The 26,115-nt window shown below is 36.9% G+C and overlaps 1 protein-coding gene across 2 annotated transcripts; it reads right to left on the bottom strand.

Moving 5' to 3' along the window:
- Positions 1 to 45: 45 nt before the first annotated feature.
- kdm5c (lysine demethylase 5C) lies at positions 46 to 24,977 on the bottom strand. 2 transcript variants are annotated; one of them, XM_073819662.1, is made up of 28 exons: positions 24,377 to 24,977; positions 21,564 to 21,714; positions 20,578 to 20,655; positions 20,338 to 20,460; positions 19,495 to 19,665; positions 18,439 to 18,573; positions 16,754 to 16,810; positions 14,683 to 14,803; positions 14,355 to 14,596; positions 13,997 to 14,155; positions 13,100 to 13,219; positions 12,849 to 13,007; positions 12,582 to 12,763; positions 12,334 to 12,496; positions 11,930 to 12,049; positions 11,592 to 11,786; positions 10,132 to 10,313; positions 9,913 to 10,037; positions 9,207 to 9,439; positions 8,745 to 9,130; positions 7,398 to 7,536; positions 7,091 to 7,270; positions 6,667 to 6,789; positions 4,169 to 4,936; positions 3,642 to 3,693; positions 3,351 to 3,550; positions 1,026 to 1,170; positions 46 to 938 (listed from the first exon to the last, which is right to left on the bottom strand). In XM_073819662.1, exons 2-28 carry the CDS (start codon positions 21,708 to 21,710, stop codon positions 919 to 921), a joined length of 4,725 nt encoding a protein of 1,574 aa, XP_073675763.1. In that variant the 5' UTR covers positions 21,711 to 21,714; positions 24,377 to 24,977; the 3' UTR covers positions 46 to 918. The 2 variants fall into 2 exon arrangements, with proteins under 2 accessions (XP_073675763.1, XP_073675764.1); XM_073819663.1 differs by lacking the exon at positions 16,754 to 16,810 and having other exon boundaries at positions 24,377 to 24,976.
- Between the last annotated feature and the right edge of the window lie 1,138 nt (positions 24,978 to 26,115).

Raw genomic sequence — 26,115 nt, 5'->3', positions numbered from 1 at the left:
TAAAAAATAAATTCTCAGCTTATAAAAAGTCATGAAACAGATTCCTAAAACAAGTCTAAACTTTTTATTTTCTAACAAGAGTGAAAAGAAACAAAGGCAACATTGAAATGAAAATGTTTATACACAAACTCACGACAATGCGTGTCTGCAATAGCAATACCAATAATAATAATATAATAGAATTATTAGAACCCCAGCGACAAAATAAGATGGAGATAAAGGAAGTTAAAGTGAGATTTTGTACAGTTCTGTGAAGAGGAAGAGGGGGTAGAGAGCAGGTAGCTTAAAAGAGACAACAGAATCACTGAAAAGGAAATGACAATGAAGACAGCAAAACTCAGAGGAAAAGAGAGGAAGGACTATGCGGTAACCTATCTTAGGAAAGTAGCACCAGAACATAAATGCCTTTGATTTTCCATCACACTTTCAAAATATTATACTAGTTTATTCACAATGTCGAATCTCCCTGACAAAACGCGAGACTCTGTACAAAAAGAATACGGGTGTCGTTGTGTTTCCTGCTAAACGCCCCCTTCTGCTCGTCATCGAGTGTGTGAATACCTGGACAAGTCGTATTACGCAGCAAAGGGCATTTGCGTTAAGAACAGTTTGGTACATCTATATTGTAAAGACAGACAGCTTAACCGCAGGACAAATCCCATTTTAGCCCTCTCCTAAGAGAACAGAGATCTGCAGCCTGCACCAGTGCACCGTTCAGGATGAGGGGTGAGAACAGAGGCAAAGGGGAAGAAAAACAGGAAAAAGTGCAGTGGTTAGTATGCTGCGGAGCGTCCACTTGATGGGATGTAGAAAAAAATATTTAATGTGAGCTTATTATGTGGGGAAATGAGCCTGAGGCCTGTGTTTTTCTGTCTTTGTGGTTCTCCTGTCGTTCACACTATCTGCCTCTCCACCGCTTCAGGAAATCATCACAAGATCTGCAAGAGAAGAGCAACTTTGTTTGTTTCCGATTACAGGTATTTGATAGTTTTAACAAATAAAACGTGCTTGAGACCAATGTGTACCTGTGTGTGGATCTGTAGATTTCGTCTTCTTGGAATCAGAAGCCTCTGTGGATTTAGGTTCGCCTTCGGTTTTCTGGCTCTTTCTCTTCCTCTTGTCCTTTGTCTTGCTGCCACGACCTGAGCTTCTCTGCTCCTGCAACTCAATCTGAAACACAAAATGAAATAAACACTTCTGAATTGAGACAAACAGAATTATATATCATTTTTGATGTTTTTTACTAGTGGGTGCAGGGCACTATAGTTCATTTATGTAAGTGAGGATAATTCTTTATACAGTGGACTACCAGTAAAATTGATTAAAATCTGTGACCAAAAATTTGATTTGACATTTTGACCTGACCACGTTATTACATAACTTTCTCTCAAAGTTTTCTGACAGTTGAATTTGTTCTGACACAGATTAACTCTTGAGCTCCTGTCATGTTTGATTAACATTTTCTAAACTTTAGCAAATAAACTGTGATAATGTGAGAAATGTTGAAGGTGTCTGAATTCATTTTGGTTTAACTATAATTCATCTGTGATTATCAAGATGAATTTGTTCTGACAGTTTAACTCTGAGTTTGTGTGAAAAAAAGCCATGACACTAATGGTTCAAAACAGTAAAGATAAGACAAAGTCTGATATAATAACAGTTCAGATCAGGTGAAGACAATAATAGGAAATTTAAATAGGCAGAATAAGGAAGGGAAATGAAAGAAAAAGGGCAAAGAAGACAAAAGGAAAAAAAGAAGAGGAAATGAAGGAAATAGGACAGAAAATGAGAGGGAACAGAAAAGTTAAGGCAAATGAAAAATAAATGGAAAGAAAATGAAAGAAGACAGGAAAAAGCCTTTAAAGTGGACAGAAATGAAAGGAATGGAAAAGAAAATGAAAGGACAAAAAAAGGAAATAAGACAAAAAATTAAGAAAGGAAAAAGAAAAAGGAAATAGTGAAATGGAAATTAAATTGTAAAGAAAAGAAAACAAAAGAATAGGACAGGAAAAGGAAAACATAAAAACAGGGGAAAAAAATAAGGGAAAGAAAATAAAATGAAAAAGAAATAGAATAAGACATAAGGAAAAAGAAAATTAAATACCACAGGGCAAGGAAATTAAAGGACAGGAAAAAAATTAAAGGAAAAAGGAAATTAAATGGTAAGGAAAAGATCTGGTAATTTGATCTTTAATGCCATATAACATATTCTGCTTATGTACCAATTTTGAGTATAGGGCCATATGAAATCAGTTTTATTTTTTCCCAAATTCCATTTTTTCCATTAAAAATTTTCTGTACTCTTTTTTTTATTATTATGTTTTAAATTAATACAATTTAATTTAACCATTAAAAAAAGTCAAATTAATTGAAATTATGAAAATTCTAATAAACTGCTGTTAAATTGTGTAAGACCCTATGAAACGTTTTATTTTTTCACAAATTCAGTTTTATTTTTACCAATTTCTGTTTTTCATAAATTCTGTATTCCATTTTAATGGTCTCATTAAATTTTAAATATATATATAAAAAAAAATATATATATATATATATATATATATATATATATATATATATATATATAAAAAGTTTTAGTAATATTAAGTTTAATTTTCATTTTTTTCCTTTCCTTTCCACAAAACCAGTCATAAGGGTAATTTTTTTTTACATTTTGATGGACAATATTTGGCCGAGATACAACTATTTGAAAAACTGGAATCTGAGGGTGCAAAAAAAAGAAGAAAATCCAAATGTTAAAAGTTGTCCAAATGATGAGTTGTTCTTAGCAATGCATATTACTAATCAAAAATTAATTTTTCATATATTTATGGTAGGAAATTTACAAAATATCTTGGAACATGATCTTTACCTAATATCCTATGATTTTGGGATAAAAGAAAAATCAATAATTTTGACCCAATACAATGTATTTTTGGTTATTGCTACAAATATACCCATGCTACTTGAGACTGGTTTCTTGGTAACACATATTGAGGCGGCAGAGGCTGAAAACTCTGCGAGCATCACACATGCTTCAGTATGTTTGTAGTAAACAAAACCGATTCATCCATTCATTCACACAGAGACACACAGAACATGCAGAAAATGAAGAATTCATATTTAAATAGCATTTTTGCGGCTTAATATTCACAGACACTAGTCCATATCCCATTTTAATTTAAGTGTACTGACCACCTTTTCATTTATCCATCCAAAATTTGACAAGTTACTTAAAATTTGGTGTTATGCTGTAAATACAGTTTTTATGACTGGATTTGGCCCTAGAAATACCAAAAAATTATCTACACCCTTCTAACCCTAACTGATGGTTTGAGACTCTCCCCCCTCACCTGTATGAGCGTGTGCAGGGCATCACTGGGCGGCTGTGATGCCGCCTGTAGGATCCGGTAAATGGTGTGTGTCTGGTCAAGCGTGACCTCCAGCAGGTCTCCTTCTAGCTGAAGCTCCTCCAGCTGTGCTCTGGTGGATGTGGTCAGCTCAAGCATTGGCCCTTTAAGACACGGCACTAGTGACAACAGAGACTCCACCCCTAACAAAACAACAGCCAATAAGTTAAAAATGAATAAACCAACTTGATAACTAATATCAGAGAGGTCTGTAAATGACTGAAACAAACAAACCTGTAATGTCATGAGTGCCTGACTTCTTAGAAACCCCATTCTGACATCCAGACTGCACAGGAAGAGGAAAAAGCAGCTTTTGTTAAACATTTATGTAAAAGATTTTTACATTTGTTTTGTTTCATAAATGTGACCTCTGACCACAAAACCAGTTAGAAGGGTCAATGTTTAAATTAATGTATGGTTGTTAGGATAGGACAATATTTGGCCGTGATATAAATATTTAAAAATATGGAATCTGAGGGTGCAAAAAAAGTCAGAACAGTGAGAAAATTGTCTTTAAAGCTGTCTAAATGAAGTTCTTAGCAATGTGTATTACTAATCAAAAATTACATTTGATATATTTATGGTAGGAAATTTTCTAAATATCTTCATGGAACAATCTTTACTTAATATCCTAATGATTTTTGGCATTAAAAAAAATTGATGATTTTAATCCATACAATGTATTTTTGGCTATTGCTACAAATAAACATGCTACTTACGACTGATTTTATGGTCCAGGCAAATGTTACAACTGCACTCACCTGTGAACCATTAGCAGCCTTCTCTTCGCTCTTTTTTGGCGAATTCACATCGTCTGTCAGATCAATAACACCTTCTTCTGTTTCCTCTGAGTCAGACAACACAATTACAGCATCTCCATTCCATTTGCTTTTCTCCTCTGGCTCCTCCTCTTTTATACTGCTCATTTCCTCCTCCACTTGTTGGAGTCTCTCTAGTGCCCTCTGTATGTCCGGAGTTTCTAGTGCCTGTTTGGCCCGACCCTGCCAGTTAATGGCTCTCTCTGTAAGACACTGTAACGCCTCTCCCTCTGGCAGGCGCACAGGTAACTTCTGTAGCGCCACCAGCAGCGCCAGAATGGTTTCCAACCGTGGCCGCCGAGATCGTTGGCACCGCGGACAGAGGAAACGAGTGTTCCAGTCCCACCAGCAGAGGGGCTTAGTAAGGTTTGTGTCGGAGGAGCCCAGCAGTGATGGGAAGGGCACACAACCTCCGTGGAACCAGTCTTTGCACAGATGGCACCGGTGAAGCAAGGGCCGGGGTGGGCCACTGCACACGCATACTGATTGGCTAGAGGAGAGAGAAGGGGCGGAGCCACCATTTTGCAGCACGGCACTGTCCGAGTTAATAGGTGCATCTGTCTCCATGGAGTCGCTCCGTTTCCTTTCTGTCTTGATGCCATTCTGTTCACCGCTTGCTCCTTTTTCAACACCGGGTTTAGTTAAATTAACCTGCTGGAGGCGGAGGAGGGCCTCTTTCTCCAAACGCTCCCCTTCTTTGAATGCCATCACCTGATATTGATGACATGGAGAAAAACAAAAACAAAACATAAATATGCTAAAGCTGATCAACTTACAATGAGACTGTGTTCCAAAACCTACTTTGTCTGTGGCCTACAATGTCATCAGGTTTCCAATTTTTTCCATTTTAACATTTGAAAACAAAGGTCCATTGTATTCATCAATGCTGATGGTGAATAAGTGAAATAGTGAAATGCAGATGTAATGGAATGGTGAAATCCATTTCAATTTTTCCCAAATTCCATTACATTTTTTCAAAATTCAGTTATTTCCATTTTTTTGGGGATTTCATTTTTTTCGTTAAATAATTTCAGACTGTTTTAATGTTTAAATTTAGAAAAAATTTGAGCTGCAAAAAGATTAGTCACAATTAATCGTTTTAAATTAAGTCATTAAATGTACACAATTTATTAAAAGTTCAACAAGGCCCAAAGAAATGCATTTTATTTTTTCTCAACATCAGTTTTATTTTTACCCACTTCTGTTTCCCATTCATTTTCTGTTTTCACTAAGTTTTAATAATAAAACACATCTCTAATTAAATTGATTTTATTAAAAAAATATTTATCCCACCCCCAGAAATACTGTGTCATGTATTTACATTTTTCAGCTAAATAAATTCAGGTTAAAAAAATTCTGGTAAAAATTCCTTAAAAATAGTGTAATAATAGTTTTAATAATACTTTTATTATTAGTATTAGTACTATCATTACATGCTGTGAAGGTCTATAGGTTTCTGGTCATATACATGTCATATATATATATATATGATGGTAGTTTTTTTTTTTTCCAAAAGAAACTGTAAAATGCTTCTGAAGTGACTCTGAAGTGTGTTCATGTACTTGTATATTGATGTGTCAGAGGCCGAAAACACAGCAAGCATTGCACGCACTTCAGCATGTGTGTAGTAAAGGAAACCGCATGTCTGCACCATTCATTCACACAGAGACCCAAAACATGCAGGATTCATATTTAAATGGTCTTTGTGTAGCTTAATATTCACAGACATGTTAAAGTGTTGAAATTAGTTGATTTATTCATCCAAAAATTTGGTAAATTCCGTGACATTCCGTGTTAAACAGAAAATTCCATATTAACGACTAGATTCCATCCGCGTTTTCCGCAACGTGGAAATCATAGTCTTTGGCTCAAGGTCTGCATTTAAGTTACACCAGAAGTGTTCAGCTGGAATTAGGACTTTTCTGCAGACCAGTCAAGTACTTCCACACTGACACAATCAATAATTTCTTATTGAACCTGCTTTATACACAGAGGCATTGTCATGTTAGAATAGAAAAGGGTCCTGTCCAAACTGTTGCTATAAAATTAGAAGTGCACAATTCCCTAGAATGTCATTATATGCTTAAACAGCAAGATTTGTACTTATGGAAATTCCTTAACTAGTCAAAACTTTTTATTAGAAGGGGGTGTCCCAATACTTTTGGCAATATAGTCTAGCTACTGATTTGGAACGCACTGAGCACAGGCCACTTTGTTTGTTTTTTTTCCATCATTGGAGGCAGTTAAGAAGTTAGGTGCTTCCTTTCAGAATAGTCTTTGCATCTGGAGCATACTTATGATGCCTTTGGCTGCCCTTGTAGGCAGCTCGCTAGGTTTTGGAACAGAGCATATGTCATAGACTGATTCAGATAAGCTAGCAGTCTGATGTATTAACACTCTAAAAGAATAAATGGAACCGTTATGAGTAAACATTAACTCACGATAGCTCCTGGGTCTCGGAGGTCCTGAGCAGTGAGGCCTAATACATTGACATCAGAATCTGCTTCCGTACCCAACGAGTTCTCCTCTCTCTTCTCGTTCTTCTCAACACATGGGCACAAAACCTACAAGGAATTTGAGGTAAAACATGTCATGTAAAACTTAATAATGGCTACTTTTGGTGAGAAACCTTGAATAACACTTTAGAATCAAAATGTAGATCATGGGTCAACCCAGTTCCTGTGGACCCACTGTCCTGCAGAGTTCAGCTCCAACCCTAATCAAAAACATCGGAACAAGTTAACCAAGGTCTTCAGGATTACTTGAAAAGTCACAGGCCAGGTGTGCGGAAGCAGGTTGAAAATAAACTGTGCAGGACAGTGGGTTCCCTGGGTTGAAGACCTATGGTGTAGATGATCTCTTCACCTCCAGTAGACTGTGCTGGCTGTTCTTCTTCAGGAAGGTTTTGCTGGCCTTCTCTCTCCAAGAATGAGCACTGGCCACCTGCAGTTCCAGCTGCTTCAGCTCCTCCATCTTCACCGGCAGGTCCCGCCCAATAGCTACTAAACCCTCCAGGTCATCCAGACATGGGTAGTGCTCACCGTTCTTCTCAGAAAAAGACAGAAAAGACACATTCACACTAAGCAACCACCCTGAATGGCCAAACCATACGGGTTAATTATTGTATAGAACATCAAGTCCAGTTTATCAAAACGGTCTAAATTCTTCTCACCTGAATTTCCTCCAGATCAGTGACCCAAGCGCGAGCTCTGCTCAAGCAGGCCTGCAGGGACAGGATGTTAGGCAGCTGCACTGGTATTAGCTGAGCCTCGTTCACAATGGCCTCCAGCGTCGATAGATGGTGTTTTTGCCTGCTCGCAAGAAACAATCGAGAGACGAAAATGGAGGCTGGATAGGTGACACATTCCAGCTAGGGCTGTCAAGATTCCTCGATTCAATTAGAGTACTCCATTTAAAAAAAAAAAATTGCGTTTTGAGACTCCATGAAACACATTATTAGACTGGTTTCCAAAGCTGTGTGACATACTTAACCCATTTAAAAAACATAAAACAATGCTATTGTAAATCCACAAATCCAATACAATTCAATTCAATTAATACATGCAGTTTAATTATTTACATGCGTGTAGGTTACGTGTGCGCGTCTCACAGCGGCTCAGTTCACAGTAAATGCTGCTCCACACAAACAGTTATCGTTTATATCTCCAACTTCATCTCTGCATACTGCTGTGAGTTTGGGTTTATTATAACATTCAACTGGAAATGCAACGTGTCCCATTTCATCAGATTTGTAAGGTAAATCATTTATAACCCTACGCAAACAGAGGAAAATACATCAGTATCTTTTTGAATATGCTAACTTTATCGCAATTTCGAAATAAAAGCTAAAACCCTCACATTTTGATGTCCACATATTCAAGAAATTAAAGTGGATGTAGCATTTCTGTAGTAAATAAATGGCCAAATATGAAATATTATGTAGACTGAAGTAAATGTTTATTAAACAAAGACTAGATTATTAGTAAAGTGGAACAACAATCATCAGGCCGTTAGCATCCTCTGCAGGCATTTGTAATAATGCGTAACATACATTAAGCTCTATTGTTTATAATACATTATGTATTTTAACAGTTTTGTTAAATGAAACCATATGATTACTTGCTTTTGATACTTTATTTGAACTAATGATTATTGCCTCATTGCTATTATACATGTAGTTTAAGTCATTTTTAAGGTTATTGTTCACTTGGGTCTATATTTATTACTACAAAAATGTTTTTATCCAATTACTCAATTAATCAGAGTAACTGACAGATTAGTCGATTACCAAAATAATTGTTAGTGACAGCCCTAGCATAACGTACCATAGTTCTATTGTTTATAATACATTATGTATTTTAACAGGTTTGTTCAATAAAACCATATGATTACTTGATTTTGATACTGTATTATTATTGCCTTATTGCTATGTATTTCAAGTAATTTTAAAGGCTATTGTTAGTTAGGTCTATTTTAATTACCACAAAATAAATTTTGTCCTTCACTTGAACCAGCTCACCTGTCCTCCAGGCAGATCTGTGCTTTCTCCTCCCAGCGCTCGGCTATAGTCAGTAGCTCTTGCAGTTCAGCCATTGCGGTTTCCACTGATACGCTCTGTGGTACGTTACAACCTGACTCCATCAAGTTCCTCAGCACAGCTAGAGTCACCTCGCTCCCTTCCGGCCCCAACGTCCGCCTGACTTCCCCCAGCCAGCGACCCTGCTCCTGCAGCCCGCTCAGGAGCTCACATGCCGGGGCAATAACAGGCAGCGACGCTCCCTCCTCCAGCAGTGCCTGGATCTCTGTGGCCGCGGGTAGAGGAGAGTCTTGCTTCCACTCACTTTTTGTGCTGTCAACTAGAGCTTGAGCACGACCATCAAACTCCTCTATCTTCTGCAACACCACCTGGAAAAGACAGGACAGTGGTTGAATTTTTAAGCTTTATATGCTATATTGTTAAAATATCTTCCCTGATTCTTACCTGCACTTCCTCCAGCTGTTTTATGACACAAGGCAGATTCTGCATGGTGTCCACTAGAGTCCTCAGCTCCTCCAGATTCATTCTCCTGCTCTGGCTGTTGCCGAGGAGCTCTGTGCTGCTGCTCTCACACTTGTGTATGTCCTCAAGGACGGTGTTGAGGCGTTGGAGTAGCTCATTATTGGGGAACTTCTTGTCAGCTGCCTCTTCTTTCAGAACATCCAGTTGTTTAATGTCTGAAGAGAGAAGAAAACATTCAGTTAAGTTTTTATAAAACTTTACAATTCTAGTTATCGTCCTAAGTGTGAATATGCTTTAGGTCACTCTGGACCTCTGGTTGAGAACCACTGGTCTAAGGGTATGTTGGACTATGTGATTACTGACTATTAGGGCTACGCAAATAATCAGATGTGATTATACTGAGCCGTAGTTCACTGACAAGCTACGCAATATCGCTATCATTATTGGACCTTGTCAGTGAACTACGGCTTAGTGTAGTAAATGCCACTCCATTTGACAATAGGGGATGGAGATTTACGACTAATCACAGAACCGGCATTTCTGACAAGACGCGCATGATTTGCACAGCCCTACTGACTATTTCGTATTGACTTTTGTCATTGCATTCCATTTTGCACATCCCCAGCACCTACTAAAATGGCTAATAAGAGCTGTTCACAAATGCACAGTTTGTGATAGTTGCATTTACCTATTTTGTTGCCTCCTTCCTGCTCTAGGGCTTCCTTCACTCGGTTAGCCCAAGAGTCAAAAGACTCAGCACGAACTTTCAACCGATGCAACATGGCCAAGAGTTCATCCAGAGTATAGCGATACCTTAATAGAGAAGAGACCAAAAGCATGTAAGACACACAGATGTGTAGCTGTAAACAAAAGAAAGAACCCACAGACAAGATCTGTGCTGGTTTACCTGAGGTAGAGTTTTTCACTGGGGCAAGAGCAGAGGTCCTGGGCGTGGTAGAGGCAGACGAGACGCTCTTGGCAGTTCGAACACGCCAGGGCCGAGAGGAAGCAGGTGGTCTTACATTTGTCACACTGCCTTTCATCATCAGGCAGCAACTCAAAGGCTTCCCTTTCTGCTTCCTTTATGCCCTGAGAGATGACAACATTGCACAAAAACAGGTCAATCACTTATCAACAAAAACATAAAAATAAAAAAAAGTTTATCAATTTAATTTATCAGTAATTTTATTTGTAGGTGATGGCAGTTCTGACCAAAAGCAGCAGTTTAGTGTATTAATACATCTGAGACACACGTTGTACATAAAACAGTCTTTTTAAACATTTTGACAGAGAAGATGACTTGCAATTTTTTGCCCAGCCTTACTTATTTGAACCAGAATATACAGACGATGAACTAAGAGAGATAAATGTTCTACGTCAGAATGCTGGCTGTTGTGTCAGCAGCACAACACGCATGCATGCTGAATAAAGCTGTTCTTTGTTTTCTTTGCGCAGAATAAGTGTTCAGCCTCTGGCACCTTAATATATGACAATCTCTAGAACTGATCTGAGAGTCACTTTATGAGCATTTGACCGTTTCTTGTGAGAAAAACCAAAACTACCATCATAAATATAAACAGAAACCTAAAGGTCATCACAGCAACCAGTCAAAATAAAAGTTTGGTATACCGTGACAGTCAGAAATGTATTACTTAATGTTATGAAAGTACTACTTATATTAATAAAAATATATTAATAATATTATAATATATTATAATAATAATAATAATAATAATAATAATAATAATAATAATAATATACCAGAAAATTGTAAATACACAACACTGCATTTCTGAAAAAAAAAATCCTATAATACATTTATCTAATCTAATAATCTTTTATAAATTCATTAGACATGCTTTTGATTATTAAAATGTAATGAAATGAGTAAAATAAAATCCTAAAAATTAACACACAGATTCACAAAAAAAAAAAAACTGAATTTGAGAAAAATAATACAATGTATTTCATAGCGCCTTAAAATGTACTTTTTGTTAAACTTTTAATACATTGTTGTTAAATTGTTCAAGTTTTGTGATTTCATTTAATTTGACATGCTTTTTGATAAATATTTTTAATGTAAGCATTAAAATAGAGTCCAGAAAAATTCTAATGGAATTTAGGATTTCATAGGGCCCTATTTATTTCATTATTTCATTTCATTTGCTTTGTTTTATAGTTGTAGTTGTCCTTTAGTTTATTGCATCTAGGTTATTAATAACAAAGATCAAAAAACAAAAAAGACTATAATGATATAAATTGTTATTGTGAAATAAAATGACTATCATGAAATAAGATTTGGCTTTATCATTTTAGCTAACTTGTTAATATAGCAAAGATCTCTACATACCTGTAGGCTCCACTTACCCTTTCCAGCAGGCTTTTGCGTAGTTTCCTTTCCTCCTGTACAATGATGAACATTTCCCTGTGCGTGGCGGCTGCCAGGTTCAGATCCAGCTTCTCTGGGCAGGCCGCCATCTTGCAGGTGAGTTCCTCGTGAGAGAACACACAGTAGCGCCTTAGCCACCGGTAATGCTCAATACAAGAGCGCCCTGTGGGCAGCTAGCATAGAGACAGGAAAGAGCAACAGGATGACTGATAAAAAGGTAGTTCCTCAAAGATGCAGTTTATTCTGTGCCATGTTGTTTTGCATACTATAGATTTAAATCAGAGCGCATTCATGTGTGCATGCTGTATTTATTTACCCAGTCCGCAGTGCAGAAGTTGACTGCTTCGGCAAAGTTATATCCCTGATTGAAACCACTGTGATAAGCTCGTGGAAAAGTGATGACAAACTCCCCAGCACACTGATTAGTCCGAACCACCTGTCAAACAAGAATTATGGCCAATTGAGTTCACACAAAAACATGACACCAACAAAACTATTCACACAGAACATTTTGTTTTAACATTTACAGAAACAATAAAATAACCAAACTTTAAAAAAAATGTTAACAGTAAGAAAGCAGAAAGAGCTTAATTAGGCTTCCAAAGGGTGTTTTTTCAGGCCTCATTTCACATTCCTAAAATAGTAGTGGCTTAATGATGCAACCTGATTACCTTAAGTATGCTAATTATAATAATGAGTGTGTGTGTGTGTGTTACGAACCGGCACTCCATGAGACATGAGTATGTTTGGGTTCATGATGGTGACAAGCTGGTGAAGCAGGTCTGGCTGGAACTCGAAGAGCTCAGGTGTGAGCCTTTTCATCACCCCCTCTAACTTCTCTGCAGCACATGCTGGCACACCATACCATGTTTTAGGCTCACCCCTAAAAAAAAAAAGAGAATTTTTGTCTAAGATGCATCAAATTAAATTTACAGAACAAAAACAAATGGTAGTCTCTATGGCATTACCAGTGTAAATAGTTAATGGAGTAACTCCAGTGGTCCTCTATGTGCCAACAGAAAGCAGAGAACACCATGCCCACATAGAGCCATGGCACCTTCATGCCAGAGATATCGGCATTAATGTGGCACAATACTGACTGCTCCAACACTGGCATAACGTTTAAATTCCAGCCGCTGCGGGCATATTCCTACAACAGAAATAGAACAGATGTTAATTTGCTTTTCTTGAACAAAAACATGGAAGAACGACAAGTGAAAATAAAGAAAACTGACCTCTTCCTCTACTGACAAGTGTCTCTTGCCATTGTTGACAGGAAAACCACTACCGAATTCTTTCGAGTGAATATCTGCACCATATTCTACAGTTACGTCTTCTTCAATACTACTGACCAACCTCCAAAACTCCTTCTCCACCAGCTCTGTGGGCACCATCTAAAAAAATAGTAATAATTCAGTGTCAATGAAATGATTCATACATGTCGGTGGGTGGTTGAATATTGATTAAAAGCAAGAAAAACACTCACATGGACAGGCATGTTGAAGTAGTCAGCTTTAAAAGTGTCGGCCATCTCACCGAAGCTCTGTAACGTATACTCCCGCGTGGCCTGCTCGAAACCAAACGCCTCTGTTGGCTTTTTACACTCCTACACAGACAAAACACATTTACAGTTGATTGCTATATCGAAAAATAAAAATAAAAGCATTTAGAAAGTATTACAGTGTTTATATATTACACATTCGTTAGGCAGCAAAAAAAAAAGTCTTTATTTTAAGAACTGATTGGAGCACTATATTATTGTTTTATGTAAAGGTGCATCAGGGTTGCCAGGTTTTCACAACAAAACCCGCCCAACTGCTACTCCAAACTAGCCCAATTGCGTTTCGAGGGGGGTTCCCAGTAAAAAACACACTCTGGACTGTAAAATACACACTTTTGTCAGGGTTCCCCCTGGTAAATTCACATTCTAGGGGAAAATATATTATTGGGGTCGCCTTAACCTCACGGATATCAAAAACAACCGTAGACTTGGCAACACAGATGGTAGCGCTCACTAACTTGCTTAAGTACTGCTCTCTGGGCCAATTACAACATCCTTGGCCAGCTGACCAATCAGAGCAAAGTAGGCTTATGGAAAGGAGGGGTTTATAGACATTATGCTCAAAGCTGCTTAGAACAAACGGTTTTGAAATCATTGACAGACGACTATGTATAATTGTATATTCTGAGAAAATTACAATGTTTTCTGACCTTAGATACATTTAAACCGGTTGTAGGGGACAATATTAGGACACTTTAAAAAAAACATATGACCTGCTTTTTAAACTCCACAAATAGACATATTTGACCAAAACAATAGTCCTTTACCTACCAAAAAATCTCAACAGAATAATTCAAGAGTTATTTTGGTCTCTTCTCTCACCTCTGCTATACATTTGGGACATCGCCAGTTGCCCTTGGGTGGGTCTGAGAGCGGAGGTATCAGGCAGAATGTGTGATAATTATCATCGCACCCATCACAGAGAAGCAACTTCTCATCTTCGTCCCCTCGTCCGCACATCCGACATACAAACGAGTCCACCTGACAAAGATTGCAGTTATAGAGTTGTGTGAAATTTTGCAATTACACAAGGTAGGAAGAATAGTCAGATTCAATTGTTTGCATGGTTCATTTATGTTGATCGATTTACATCAGATCTACATCTACACGTTTCAATTTGATCGTTATTTGCGCTCAATCAGATGGATTGAGGCATTCATACAAGTTCTCTCAAACTTACAAACTGTGGGTTATTAAGAGTGCGTCTGAGTCTCATGGTCATCTTGGTGCAGGGTTCGTCGCTGGAGTCATTAGGATCATCAATATGATTTTTGTCATCATCAACATCCTCCTTAACAATGAGATTTGGGGGTGGTGGGGGAATGTCTGGATCTGATTTAGTGACCGGTGTCTCCCCAGGTTCATCCTTTACAGATGCACTGGCAGCGCTGTCCCGCACTATTACCGTCTGTGGCAGTTCATCTGGTGAAAAAGCATTACGTGACACTTAAACATTTATTCCTCACATTTATAAAGAACAAAATCAAAGCAAAACCACAGACACAAACCTTTCTTCCGTGTCTTGTCTCGAGGTACAAGACCGAGCCCCATCATTTTAGGTCCAGCCCCGTAGATCTGCAGCTTTTTCAGCTCTGGGTTTTTCTCGATGTCTTCCTCTGTAGGCTCTGGCTAATGGGCGTAAGTGAAAGACTGTAAGTGAACTACAGGAATAGAGGTGACGATATCAGAGAGAGGGTTTTCCTTCCACTATACTAAACACAGCTTTTCCATGAGGGATCCCTTGACTGTTCAGGCTGTTAAGCTTTTACTACTTTTCTCACTGTTGTAATGTGTCAGAAGGGTCAGAGTAATCGTATTTCCCCATTTTTCTTAGTTAATTCAAATATTTGGTTGCTCAAACTACAATACAAAACTGATTGAAAACTATGGATTTATCCATATAAAGCAGCAATGATTAAGACACCACTGCAGGTTGTTAAAGCAAGAGCAAACATGCATGCTGTTAGTTTTGTGGCAGATTTGACTGCTATCAAGAGGAAAAAAGCAATTATTCACTCAAACACAATTAATACTGAATGGCAAAGTGCGTCATTAAAAGCAACCCACTGCTAAAATGGCTAGGCAATAAAACCAGGCCTTTATTAATATTCAATAAATCTCTTTATATTTAAATACTCTGAAATAACAGTCTTCAATTAGTTAAACATTCAATAGCCTCTGTTGCCACGTATATTCAAAATGTGCGATGCAAGAAGTAAAAACAGTCCAAATCTATATCTACGCTTATCAGTCAAAAGGATTTGAACAGCAAGATTTTTTTTTTTTTTTTAAAGAAGTCTCTTCTGCTCACCAAGTCTGTATTTTTTATTCAAAGTATAGCAAAAATTCTAAAATATTTTTACTATTTAAATCTATTTTAATAAATTTAAAAATGTAATTTATTCCTGTGACCAACCCTACAATTTCAGCATCATCACATCAGTCTTAAATATCACATGATTCTTCAGAAATTATTAGAATATGCCGATTTGCTGTTCATGAAACATTTTTTATCATTATTATTAGCATTTAAAACAGTTGAGTACAGTTTTTCAGGATTCGTTGATGAATAGAAAGATGCAAAGATCAGCACTTATCTGAAATAAAAAGCTTATGCAGCATTATACACTATACCATTCAAAAATATATTTACAAATGTATAATAGTTATTTTAAATTGTAAAAATATTTAAAAATTGTACTGTTTTTGCTGTACTTTGGATCAAATAAATGCAGGCTTGGTGTGCAGAAGAGACTTCTTTAAAAATCTTACTGTTCAAAAACTTTTGACTGGTACTGTATGTTTTTCATACAGAGTTCCCCTAAACAAAACAGCATTAACATAATAAAAAAAGTCAATATACCTCAAAAAAAACCTTAAAACTAAAAATCTTTTGAAACTAAAGGTTCAGAATCCCTTTGTACAAAACGATTTGAATTATTAATTAAAATAATAAGACATGCTATTAAAACTGTTTTCTTAACGTAATAATCAATACAAATAAATTATAAACAGCTGAAATATCACCCAGTCCTAAATGCTAAATGTCTCAAATATCCAGAAGCAGACTGTCCAGAACACATTTCTCTGTTCAGTTCCTCAAATGCTTTGTCATAGTTAAGCAAAAACACTTTATATCTGTCTTGCAGCAAGATGAACACAATATGAACCAGCAAATAAGAGAGCAGCAGTGACAACAGATCATAGCAATCATAGATTAGTAGTAATGTGCAGCCCAGAGTAGGGTAACCAGTCCGCCACCAAAGAGAAAATGGAAGCAAGCCAGCATTGCTTAAAGTGTGGCAAGACAAGTGAAATGTGTTAGATGATTGAAGGACACAGAGGAAGACGGGATGGATGCACATTGAGATAAGCAAAAGCAAGAGCTGAAAGATGAGAAATGAGCTTCTACATGAAATTAGACACCCAGCTAAGCGTGAGCGACAGCAAAAGGTCAAACAAGGTTTTTTTTTAAAGCATAAGAGAATGTCAGTGAAGAAGAAAGAAAGAAAGTGAGGGATAGGGAGGAAAGCAAAGAACAGAGAGAGAGAGAGAGAGAGAGAGAGAGCGAGGCAGTACCGAGGAGATGTGTTGAGAGCCAGTTGTAAGAGGGTGGTGAGTTGGATCCTCTGGACCCTGCATGGGGAGACAACAACCAAAACAAAATGGATTCCAGAGAGAGAGAGACAGAAGGGAAAAAACAACAACCATGTGCGACAAGACAGAGTCAATCGGGGGATAGTAACCTATTAAAATGTGTACTTGCGTAAAGGTCTGAAATATGACTCAATTTAGGTCTACAGCATAAGTGATTCAGACAAAATATTAGTGTGAAAACGTTGCAACAGTTTTATTTTTTAGTTTCAACTGCACATGATTGTTTACAATTAACATTACTTGCTCCATATATTTAAAACAACATTTTATATTTTATATATGATACCAATCAAAAGTTTGGACACACTTATTATTTTAAAAAAGTGCCAAATAGAAAGTCTTAAACTATGAAATAACACAAGTAGATATGGGAATTACATAACATAAATACAGTAAGCAAATACTAATTATTTGCTTTTGAGTTTCTTATTCTGCACACTCTAGACATTCTACTAAACCAACTTCATCAGGTGTATCCTGGGAAGTAAAGTAGTGCCCATGTAGGACACTTTTTGGCTACTTTTCATAGGTGTAAATTGCAATTTATGATAAAAAATAATTACTCTAGCAACATTTTAAAGGATGCACAATTTATATTTGCCTACAAAACTTGCGTCAGGCATTCAAGCACATGCTTTGAGTGAGTCCAAACTTTTTTCTGGTAGTGTAAATTTTTTTTTTTTTTATGTTAGAGCTAGGATGTAAACCAACAGAATAAATGTTATAAACAAAATATCAGGAAATAGAGAGAAGGGTTTGATTCAAGGGACGAGAAGGGGAGAGTAAACAAGGTGGTAACTTCAGATACAAATGGCTAAATGTTGTTTTTAATGTCTAAAATATCCTTATTTTAGTGATTCAGTGGTAAGGGAAACACTAAAAACTAGATGTCTGCGGTTATTTGATACTAGCTTATTATTATCACTAATGCTATGAATCCATTGACCAAACTAATGTAATGGGCAGGCAAATTAAAAAGCCAAACACCCACAAAATAAATGCTGGGAAATGCTGCATCTTTGAAATGAATGGGATGAGATATGCATTAAGATGTCATGAAAATTTTAGGTTATGGCCAAAATTGACAAATGAAAAGCAGAAAGTGAGAGAAAGAAGGCAGAGGGATGAGGGCAAGATGGACACAATGCTTTTTTTATAGCACAGGGAGCAAAGCATGCTGGGAAGTGCCTTGAAAGCATGGTCAGTGCTGATCCAAAAGCGTTCACACATCTCAGAAAAACAGACAAAGCACATATTTGGATGGATCCATTAACCCCTAGACAGTAATAAATACATTCATGGGAAAGGTTAAAGTCATCAGAATGCATGAGGATTACTAAAAATAAAGATTAGGCTGGTTGGTTTTGGCACAGTTTAGTAAAATCTTTGTTAATAGGGTATATTGTAAAATGTAAACAATGATTTTAACTTATCGACTGATATTTATCTATAAATGTTTTAAAATCACTGCACTGTGATTTTGTTGTTTTTCAATTGAGACAAAAATGCTGATCAAATATTATCTGACAAAACAAGCTAATGACGGCAGAATAAAATGCTGATATTTTTAAAAAGTTGATACATACTGGTCCAGAAAGGTGACTCACCTCAGGCTTAAGGCGATTGGCTCGTCGTCCATAACTGCTCATCTTGGATGGCGGGACCGATTGGCGGAGAGGAATGGAGTGGGGTTTGTATTCCCGGTCTATCTCATCACTGTCGATCGGCTTGGGTTTACATGGCTGGATATTACAGAACACACACACGTTCATACACAGCTTCATATTTATACTTGCTCCACAGATTATTACTGTTAATACACAATAAGCAAATTCAAATAAACAAAGACATATACGCTGCCCTCCAAAAGTTTGGAAACACCTCTGGCAAAGTGTGGTCCATGGGCAATCCTTCAGGAGGCTTGTAGTAATATATCAAGTCAATGTTTGAATAAACTGACAGCTCGGATGCCCAGATTATGCAAAGCTGTAATAGCTGCTAATGGTGGATATTTTGATGAATCGAAAATTTAAGATTTTTTATGTACAAACTGTTTATGTAATAAAATGTGTTTTCGTAGTTTGTGTTGTCACTTATCTCCAATTAAAAAGGATTCATGCCAATATTGTCCAAACCCCCACTTTTCTAGGGCGTTTCCAAACTTTAGGAGGGCAGTGTACATTATTTCCTTATAATTTCCGACTCTTCTGTAATTTCACACAGCAACTCATTAATCATCATTTATGTCCATAACAATAGCATGCAAAAAGAGACAAATTACAAAATGTAGGTCATGGCTTCTCCTTTAATGATTGTGGAAAATCAAGCTATTTAAAAGAACAAGTTTTAAAACTGCCAGTGTGTAACATCACAGTATTTTTTTGTGCGCTGGCGTGCGCTGATATAAATGAATGTACAGTTCCAAATAAGATGTTTATACAAATTTCAAAGTAATATGGAAATGTAATTCAGGTTCATGATGCTCACTTAATAAAAATATGACTAAATTCAGATTACTGAAATCTGAAATACTGGAATATTTGTGTGTGTGTGTGTGTGTGTGTGTGTGTGTGTGTGTGTGTGTGTGTGTGTGTGTGTGTGTGTGTGTGAGCACATTTAATAAAAAAATGTAACATTTAAAGATAAATTGTCAAACACTCTACCGGTAAACTGGCTCCAGACTGGAACATCTCAAATGGATAGACGATCCTCTCATAGTGCGACCTCAGGAGAGAGCCAATGTTTTTGCCAGGAGGATAACCAAGTTTCTGTGCAACACGTGCCCAGCGCCTTTCCTTACACACCGCCTCGAAACCTCCTTCCTCTGTCACAATCTACCACACAGAACATACAACATGTGAATTACATATCCACCTTTATATTTTTCCATTTAATGCTTTTATATCGACAAATTTTGGTTTTATATGGAAGCCATGGAATAAAAGAAATTCTGGCTTTATGCTTACAATTCCGAGATTATGGGCAAATTCCAAATGGAAGTGCGCATCCCTACGCCCTACTCCCTCCGAAGGGCAGATCCCTTTGAAGTGAGTTCTTTTAAGGGAGTAGGGCATTTCTGTCTCTTTTAACCGTTTGGAACTCCCTTGGCGAAGGGAATGACTGACGAAATGTTACCTTGACAACGCTGCGCAAACGTGGTCACTAACGGAAATCACTTCCGTGAAGTGACCATGGAATGTTCCCTTCGCTAACGGCCTTCTGGAAGGGCCCTTCGTGAAGGGATTAAGTTGCTCACTTTCGTTTGGAACGTCCCTACAAATGGCGTCCCCTTCTAGAAGTGCCCTTGAAGGGCGCAAAATAGCCGTTTGGAATTCGCCCTATATCTCTCAGAAGCATGAGTTTATATCCCACACTTCTGGCTTATTCCCTCAGAATTGTCGAACTTACTATTATTGAGTCAAATTGAGTTATAAAATCTGAACTAGGTGATATAAACTTGCATTTGCATCAAAAAACTCAATTCCATTAAAGACTGCTGTTTTCACCTTGGCCAAACTGAACAGATCCAGAATACGTCGCTCTATGTTGGGGATCTTCAGAGAGGATCCTTGGATCTCCCAGAACTTGGCAATTCTGTCCAGATAATTTAGCTTCACTCGTGTCTCAGCCTGTAGAAAAAAAACAAACAAACCAGATGTTAGTGCTTAGTCAACATAAGAATATGTGGGTCACACTTAATGGAGTAAAACACGTGGGTGATAAGTTCAACAGGATGCAGCTCTGACCTCAAGCTCATTGAGCCTCTGAATACGTGGTGTGAACCGGAAATTGTCCACCTCAACAGCAAAAGGTGGCTGCCAGTCCTGTAATGGAAAGAAAAAGGCTGTTTAAATAACAAAATGTAAATATTTTCATAATGATATAACCATAAGGGAATGGGAATTTTACTCAAAAATGAAAATACTGAAGAACACAAAAGATGATATTTTGAAAAATGCAACAAAAGATGATATTTTGAAAAATGATGATATTTTGAAAAATGTAGTTTTGTTAAACACTCAGATGCATTTTTGAAAATGGTCTGTAATGTTTTTCAATAAACTACCAGTCAAACGTTTTTGAACATTAAAATTTTAATGCTGTTAAAGAATTCTCTTCTGCTCACCAAGCTGATTTGCCGTTTAAGAAACATTTTTTAATCAATAATCAACATTCAAAACCGTTGAGTACATTTTTTCAGCATTCTTTGATGAATAGAAAGATCCAAAAGTTTTAAAAGTCTCAGTTTTGGTCCGTTTACACTACAACGCAACCCTGGAGTTTTCAAACTAAAATGGGGTCTGCAATTTTTTCAAAAGTCTCAGTTTTCGAGGGTCGAAATCGCTGGAGTAGTGTTAACAATACACGGAACCTTAGCAAAAGTTATGCGTTTTAAAATGAAAACGCACCAGTGTAAACAAGGCCTTAAAATGATTTCTGAAGGATCATGTGACTGGAGAAATTATGCTAAAAATTCAGCTTTGAAATCAAAAGAATAAATTACATTTAAATTTTAATTTTCAAATAGAGTTACAGTTATTTTAAGCAGTAAACATATTTCAGAATTTTACTGTTTTTGCTGTATTTTGGATCAAATAAATGCAGGCTTGGTGAGCAGAAGAGACTTCTTTAAAGTACATTAAAAAGCGTACTGTTCAAAAACTTTTGACTGATAGTGTATGAAGTCAAACAGGTTTGGAACAACATCACAAAAAAAGCAAAAGATGATTACGGCTGGTGGGCGAATCTTGCATATTCCAGACTTCTCTGCTATTGGACGGATTTTGGCGATATATCCCAAAGGATCCGCAAACTCCTCCCATGATGGTTCAAACACTGGACACTCCGGCGGCGGAACAAACTCCTCCCCTCCATCCATCGCTCTGAAAGCAAACAATAAATGTTCAAATGAAATGCTAAAGTGCACTTAAATTACACATTATCCCCCAGTTTCACAGAAAAGGCTTAAAGGATTAGTTCACTTCCAGAACTAACATTTACAGATCATTTAGTCTCTTGTCATCCAAGAGACCAATGTTTTCCTTTCTTCAGTCATAAAGAAATTGTGTTTTTTGAGAAAAAAAAAAAAATCTGGAATTTTCTCTATATAGTGGACTTCAAGGGTGGGTGCGAGTTTGAACTTCCAAAAAGCAGTTTAAATGCAGCTTCAAAGGGCTCTACATGATCCCAGCCGAGGAATAAGGGTCTTACGTAGCAAAATGATCTGTCATTTTCTTTAAAATCATCCTACACAACTGCAAAAGTATCGACCAAGTGTTTACAAAGCTTTTCAACGCATCCTAACCGTCTTGAACCGGAGTGCACAGAGTATGTATGCCCATCGCAGAGCTAGACAAGATGAGCATTTGAAGTTAAGAAAAAATTATAAAAATAAATTTAAGAAAATGACCGATCGTTTCGCTAGGTAAGATTTTATTCCAGGGCTGGGATTGTTTAGAGCCCTTTGAAGCAGCATTCAAACTGTATTTTGGAAGTTCAAACTCACAGGCAACGTTTAAATCCACTATATGGAGAAAACTCCTGAAATATTTTCCACAAAAAACAATTTCTTTACGACTGAAAAAAGAAAGACATGAACATCTTGGATGAAAAGGGGGTGAGTAAATGATCTGTACATTTTTGTTCTGGAAGTGAACTAATCCTTTAAGGCTAGGACTCAGACTAAAATGTAATTCTGAGCTGTTACAACAGAAAGAAACTTGCACTGACTGATCTTAAAATACATCAGTGCCCTTGTTTTGTCTCAAGATGCACACCAGTAAAGTTTTTTTGTCTAAGGCATGTTCATAAAAATTACCCGAATGTCCTAATTAAACTATGCCATAATCCTGGTTTAGTCTAAGCCCTGTCTATGAAACCAGGCCTATAACTTCGAAATACATTCGCATTGGCCTTGAAGGCCTTCATTCATAGAACACAAGCAGAATACATTTCTGCATACAACAATCATACAAATCATTCTTGCTTACATTGAACTAAATGTGACATGCAAGAGCGGTTTTACGAACCCTGAAATGATTCCACTTGAGTTTTATTAACCATGTCAATTGTTGACATTTTTCAGCATTTTGTGTTTTTAAACATCAACGTGAACACATGGCACTATCTTCCATGAAAAAGTTCAGAGTTCAACAGTGCTTCATCCATATATGATCAGCACAAAAGCATACATGTCAAAATAAACCTAATTAACAGGCCTTAACGCACATCCATTAAACTAAAAAGGAAGTTTAGCAGACAAAGGAAAAAGTCCTTCCTCAAGCACTGTGATAAGAGGAATAGGAGAACAGAAACTTCTTGTCGAGAATTACGTCTGGAACTGTACCTTATTACTATTCTACTAAAAGTATGAAACATCATACCCTTTCCAACTTCAGAAATCCCCTACTTTTGACTTGTCTACCCTTCAGTCTCAAACCAGACAAAATGGGGGAGGGAGTGAAACATTGTTCATTAAGGCCTTTTCTGGAAAACATAAGCATACCCAGCTACTTAAATCAAATATGAGCCTTATAAAACAGTGAAATGCCTTGTATGACACAGGCCACTCAACATACTATATAAGGTTTTATACTGTATACTGGTAGCTTCCATGTTGTGAAAACAACAAAAACGGATCACGTGACAAAAAAATGGTTCACACTTCATTCCCCAAGCTAATAACGATGACATTATCTTCTCGTTTTGACGGATTACTTAATATAAATGAACAATAAGCACATACATAATCAAAAACACCTGTTTTGTTCAAACGTTCTCGTTATTATCTAAAGTTTGTCTATTCAATTATTCTGACAATGTCGTGACAGACAAGTTATAAATAAATTATTTCTGACAGCGGCTGTCTCTCAATTCCTAATAAGCTGCCTACCTAAACAAAAACACATTCATATGAGGGCCAAAACTGCTTTCTAGGGTACACAGGGTTTGAGACACAGCCATAATCCCAAATTTCCTGTAGCTTTAGCTTGCTAACCGGCCTCAAGTGGCGTGGGATTCGATAACAGCTTTTAAATTCACATATAATAGTAAAGAGAGCATTAAAATGTAACGAATTGACACTTTTAATACTTACTGGCAAAATTATGCCCACTGGGGACTTGTTAAGAAAGCAGTTTTTATAAAAGTAGCTGGTTAGCTCTCCAGCTAATGATCAAAACAATAAAGCCTCACCATCCGTTTGCCAGCAGACTCACGCTAAATCCAACAAACGATTGATTTGATGTCAAAAGTATAACGAACCTCAAAATATCCGACAGTATGAAGACATAAACAGATTATAAATCCAGTAGCAGGGCCAAACATGAGAACTCAATTCCAAAGAATGGCTGAGTTGTGGAAACACGAGAGAAACAAGGGGAGAAGATAGTGTAACGTTGTCTCGGGTCGCAGGTATATGATGTGTGGCATTTAAACGGATCGTCTGATCGGATATAACTACCAGTTTATAAATAAACACCTGCGTTCAACCAACATAACGTTAAATTTAGTCATCAGTGCTGTGAATCTGAGCACCAGTCTTACATTTTTGCACTTGGTCTGAGTTCTTCTTATTCTTCAGTGTCGCCTCGGAATGATTAGTGAGCCGGTGTGTTTAATTAATTGTGTCTTTCGGGGTCTTGTATGTTGATCACGGGGTCTATTGTTCGGTGGAGGGTCAGTCTCTGGGTGGCAGTGGCTCTGCGGCCTCCTCGATCAGCCCATCCCAGCACACACACTCACACATACACACTCTCTCGGTCGGTTAGTGGGATGATGATCGCGGAGATCTTCTGTTTAACAGACTCCTGAAAGTCCCGTGTAAGTTGACGTTTTCTTTTTAATAACCGTTTGTCGTGCGCGTTGTTTCCAGTGTTTTCTTTCCTCGTCACCTATCCACCGTTCATCCTGTCTGAACTACACGCCATCTTGGTTTCATCACGACCTAAGCACAACTCTCTCAAGATCCATTGATCTCAGTTGGGAAAACACGCACTTGACTGGATGCGAGCTCGGTCTCATCCCTCCACGCTTCTCGTAACATGTAAACTAGTCCCTGGAGTTGTCCGATTTTAACACGGAACGAAGTGAAATATTATACTGGATATAACAGAAAACGGGTACTGATTTCTCGCGTGTGTTAAAGTGGACTGTATATCGCTTTATGCCGAATTGTGAATAGTTGTATGTTGTGCAAGTGATGCAGGTAGACAAGCGGACGTGACGCGGAGTAATATTTCACCTCTTTCTTGGCGAAGTAGTCCCAGTGAGTAAAATTTGCGCAGAAGAGGTCAAGCGATGTATGCGAAAAACAAAATGGGTAGCGACGACTAGTGGCAAAACATCAAAACAAACAACTGATACATTTAAAGAGATAGTCATTCCTTAAATAATTCACTCAGTTCAGTTTTGATGGTTTGGTTTGGTTTGGTTGGGTTGAATTTTCTATATCTCATAATACATAATCAACATTTGTATTTTCTTTTAGTATTTTACTTTTTTATTTTATTCTTTTTTGTAGGTGTGTATTCTGTGTATGATCTGTTTTTGTTTTTAGGGTGACTTTTTTACCATTCTGTCAAGGGTCTACAGATGAAAAATAGCCCTTTTGGCTAATTCTTGCACATTTACAGCAATGTTTATTAATGTGCATTGCCTCTGTAAACAAATAAACTAAATTAAACTAAACTAAACGTTTGATCAGTTATAATTAAATCTGGAAATACACAGTATTGCACAAACTATATTTTTATTCTCGAACTGAATCATTGCTTCCTTTTAAAATTATTTATAGAAAATGCATGTTTTATATTTAAATATAAATTGAAATAAATTTTCTTTCAAAATATACATTATTTAATAAATATTTGTAAATACAAATCTTGTATTAGGCTATTTACTATTTTGATTACTATTACTATTTTACTAATTAGATTTTGCACAAATGATTTAACATGTTCTATATATAAATACAAATTCTATCATCATTTACACAGTTCAGTTTTGCATTGAGGTCTGTAATATGATTAATATCAATTAATATATGGGGCTGGATCAGATAACTAATAAATTATTTATTTTTTCTGTAAATTAGGCAGTGTGTAATTTCTGTTAATTTAAACATGCATTAGTTTCACAGTTAACTTTAATGTATTATTTAATTTTAAGCGCAGTTTCAAGCATATCATATTGTAATATAGCCATATGTAAATGTTTTATTGATTAGGCTATAGGGTTAAATTAAGCTTTGTGCACAAAATATGTTCGTTTACTGTTTTGATAAC

Source organism: Garra rufa, chromosome 15, assembly GCF_049309525.1.
Source record: "Garra rufa chromosome 15, GarRuf1.0, whole genome shotgun sequence".
In the NCBI taxonomy this organism is placed as follows: domain Eukaryota; kingdom Metazoa; phylum Chordata; class Actinopteri; order Cypriniformes; family Cyprinidae; genus Garra; species Garra rufa.
The sequence above is the reverse complement of the archived record's forward strand: the minus strand, read 5'-3'. Positions and strand labels throughout refer to the sequence as shown.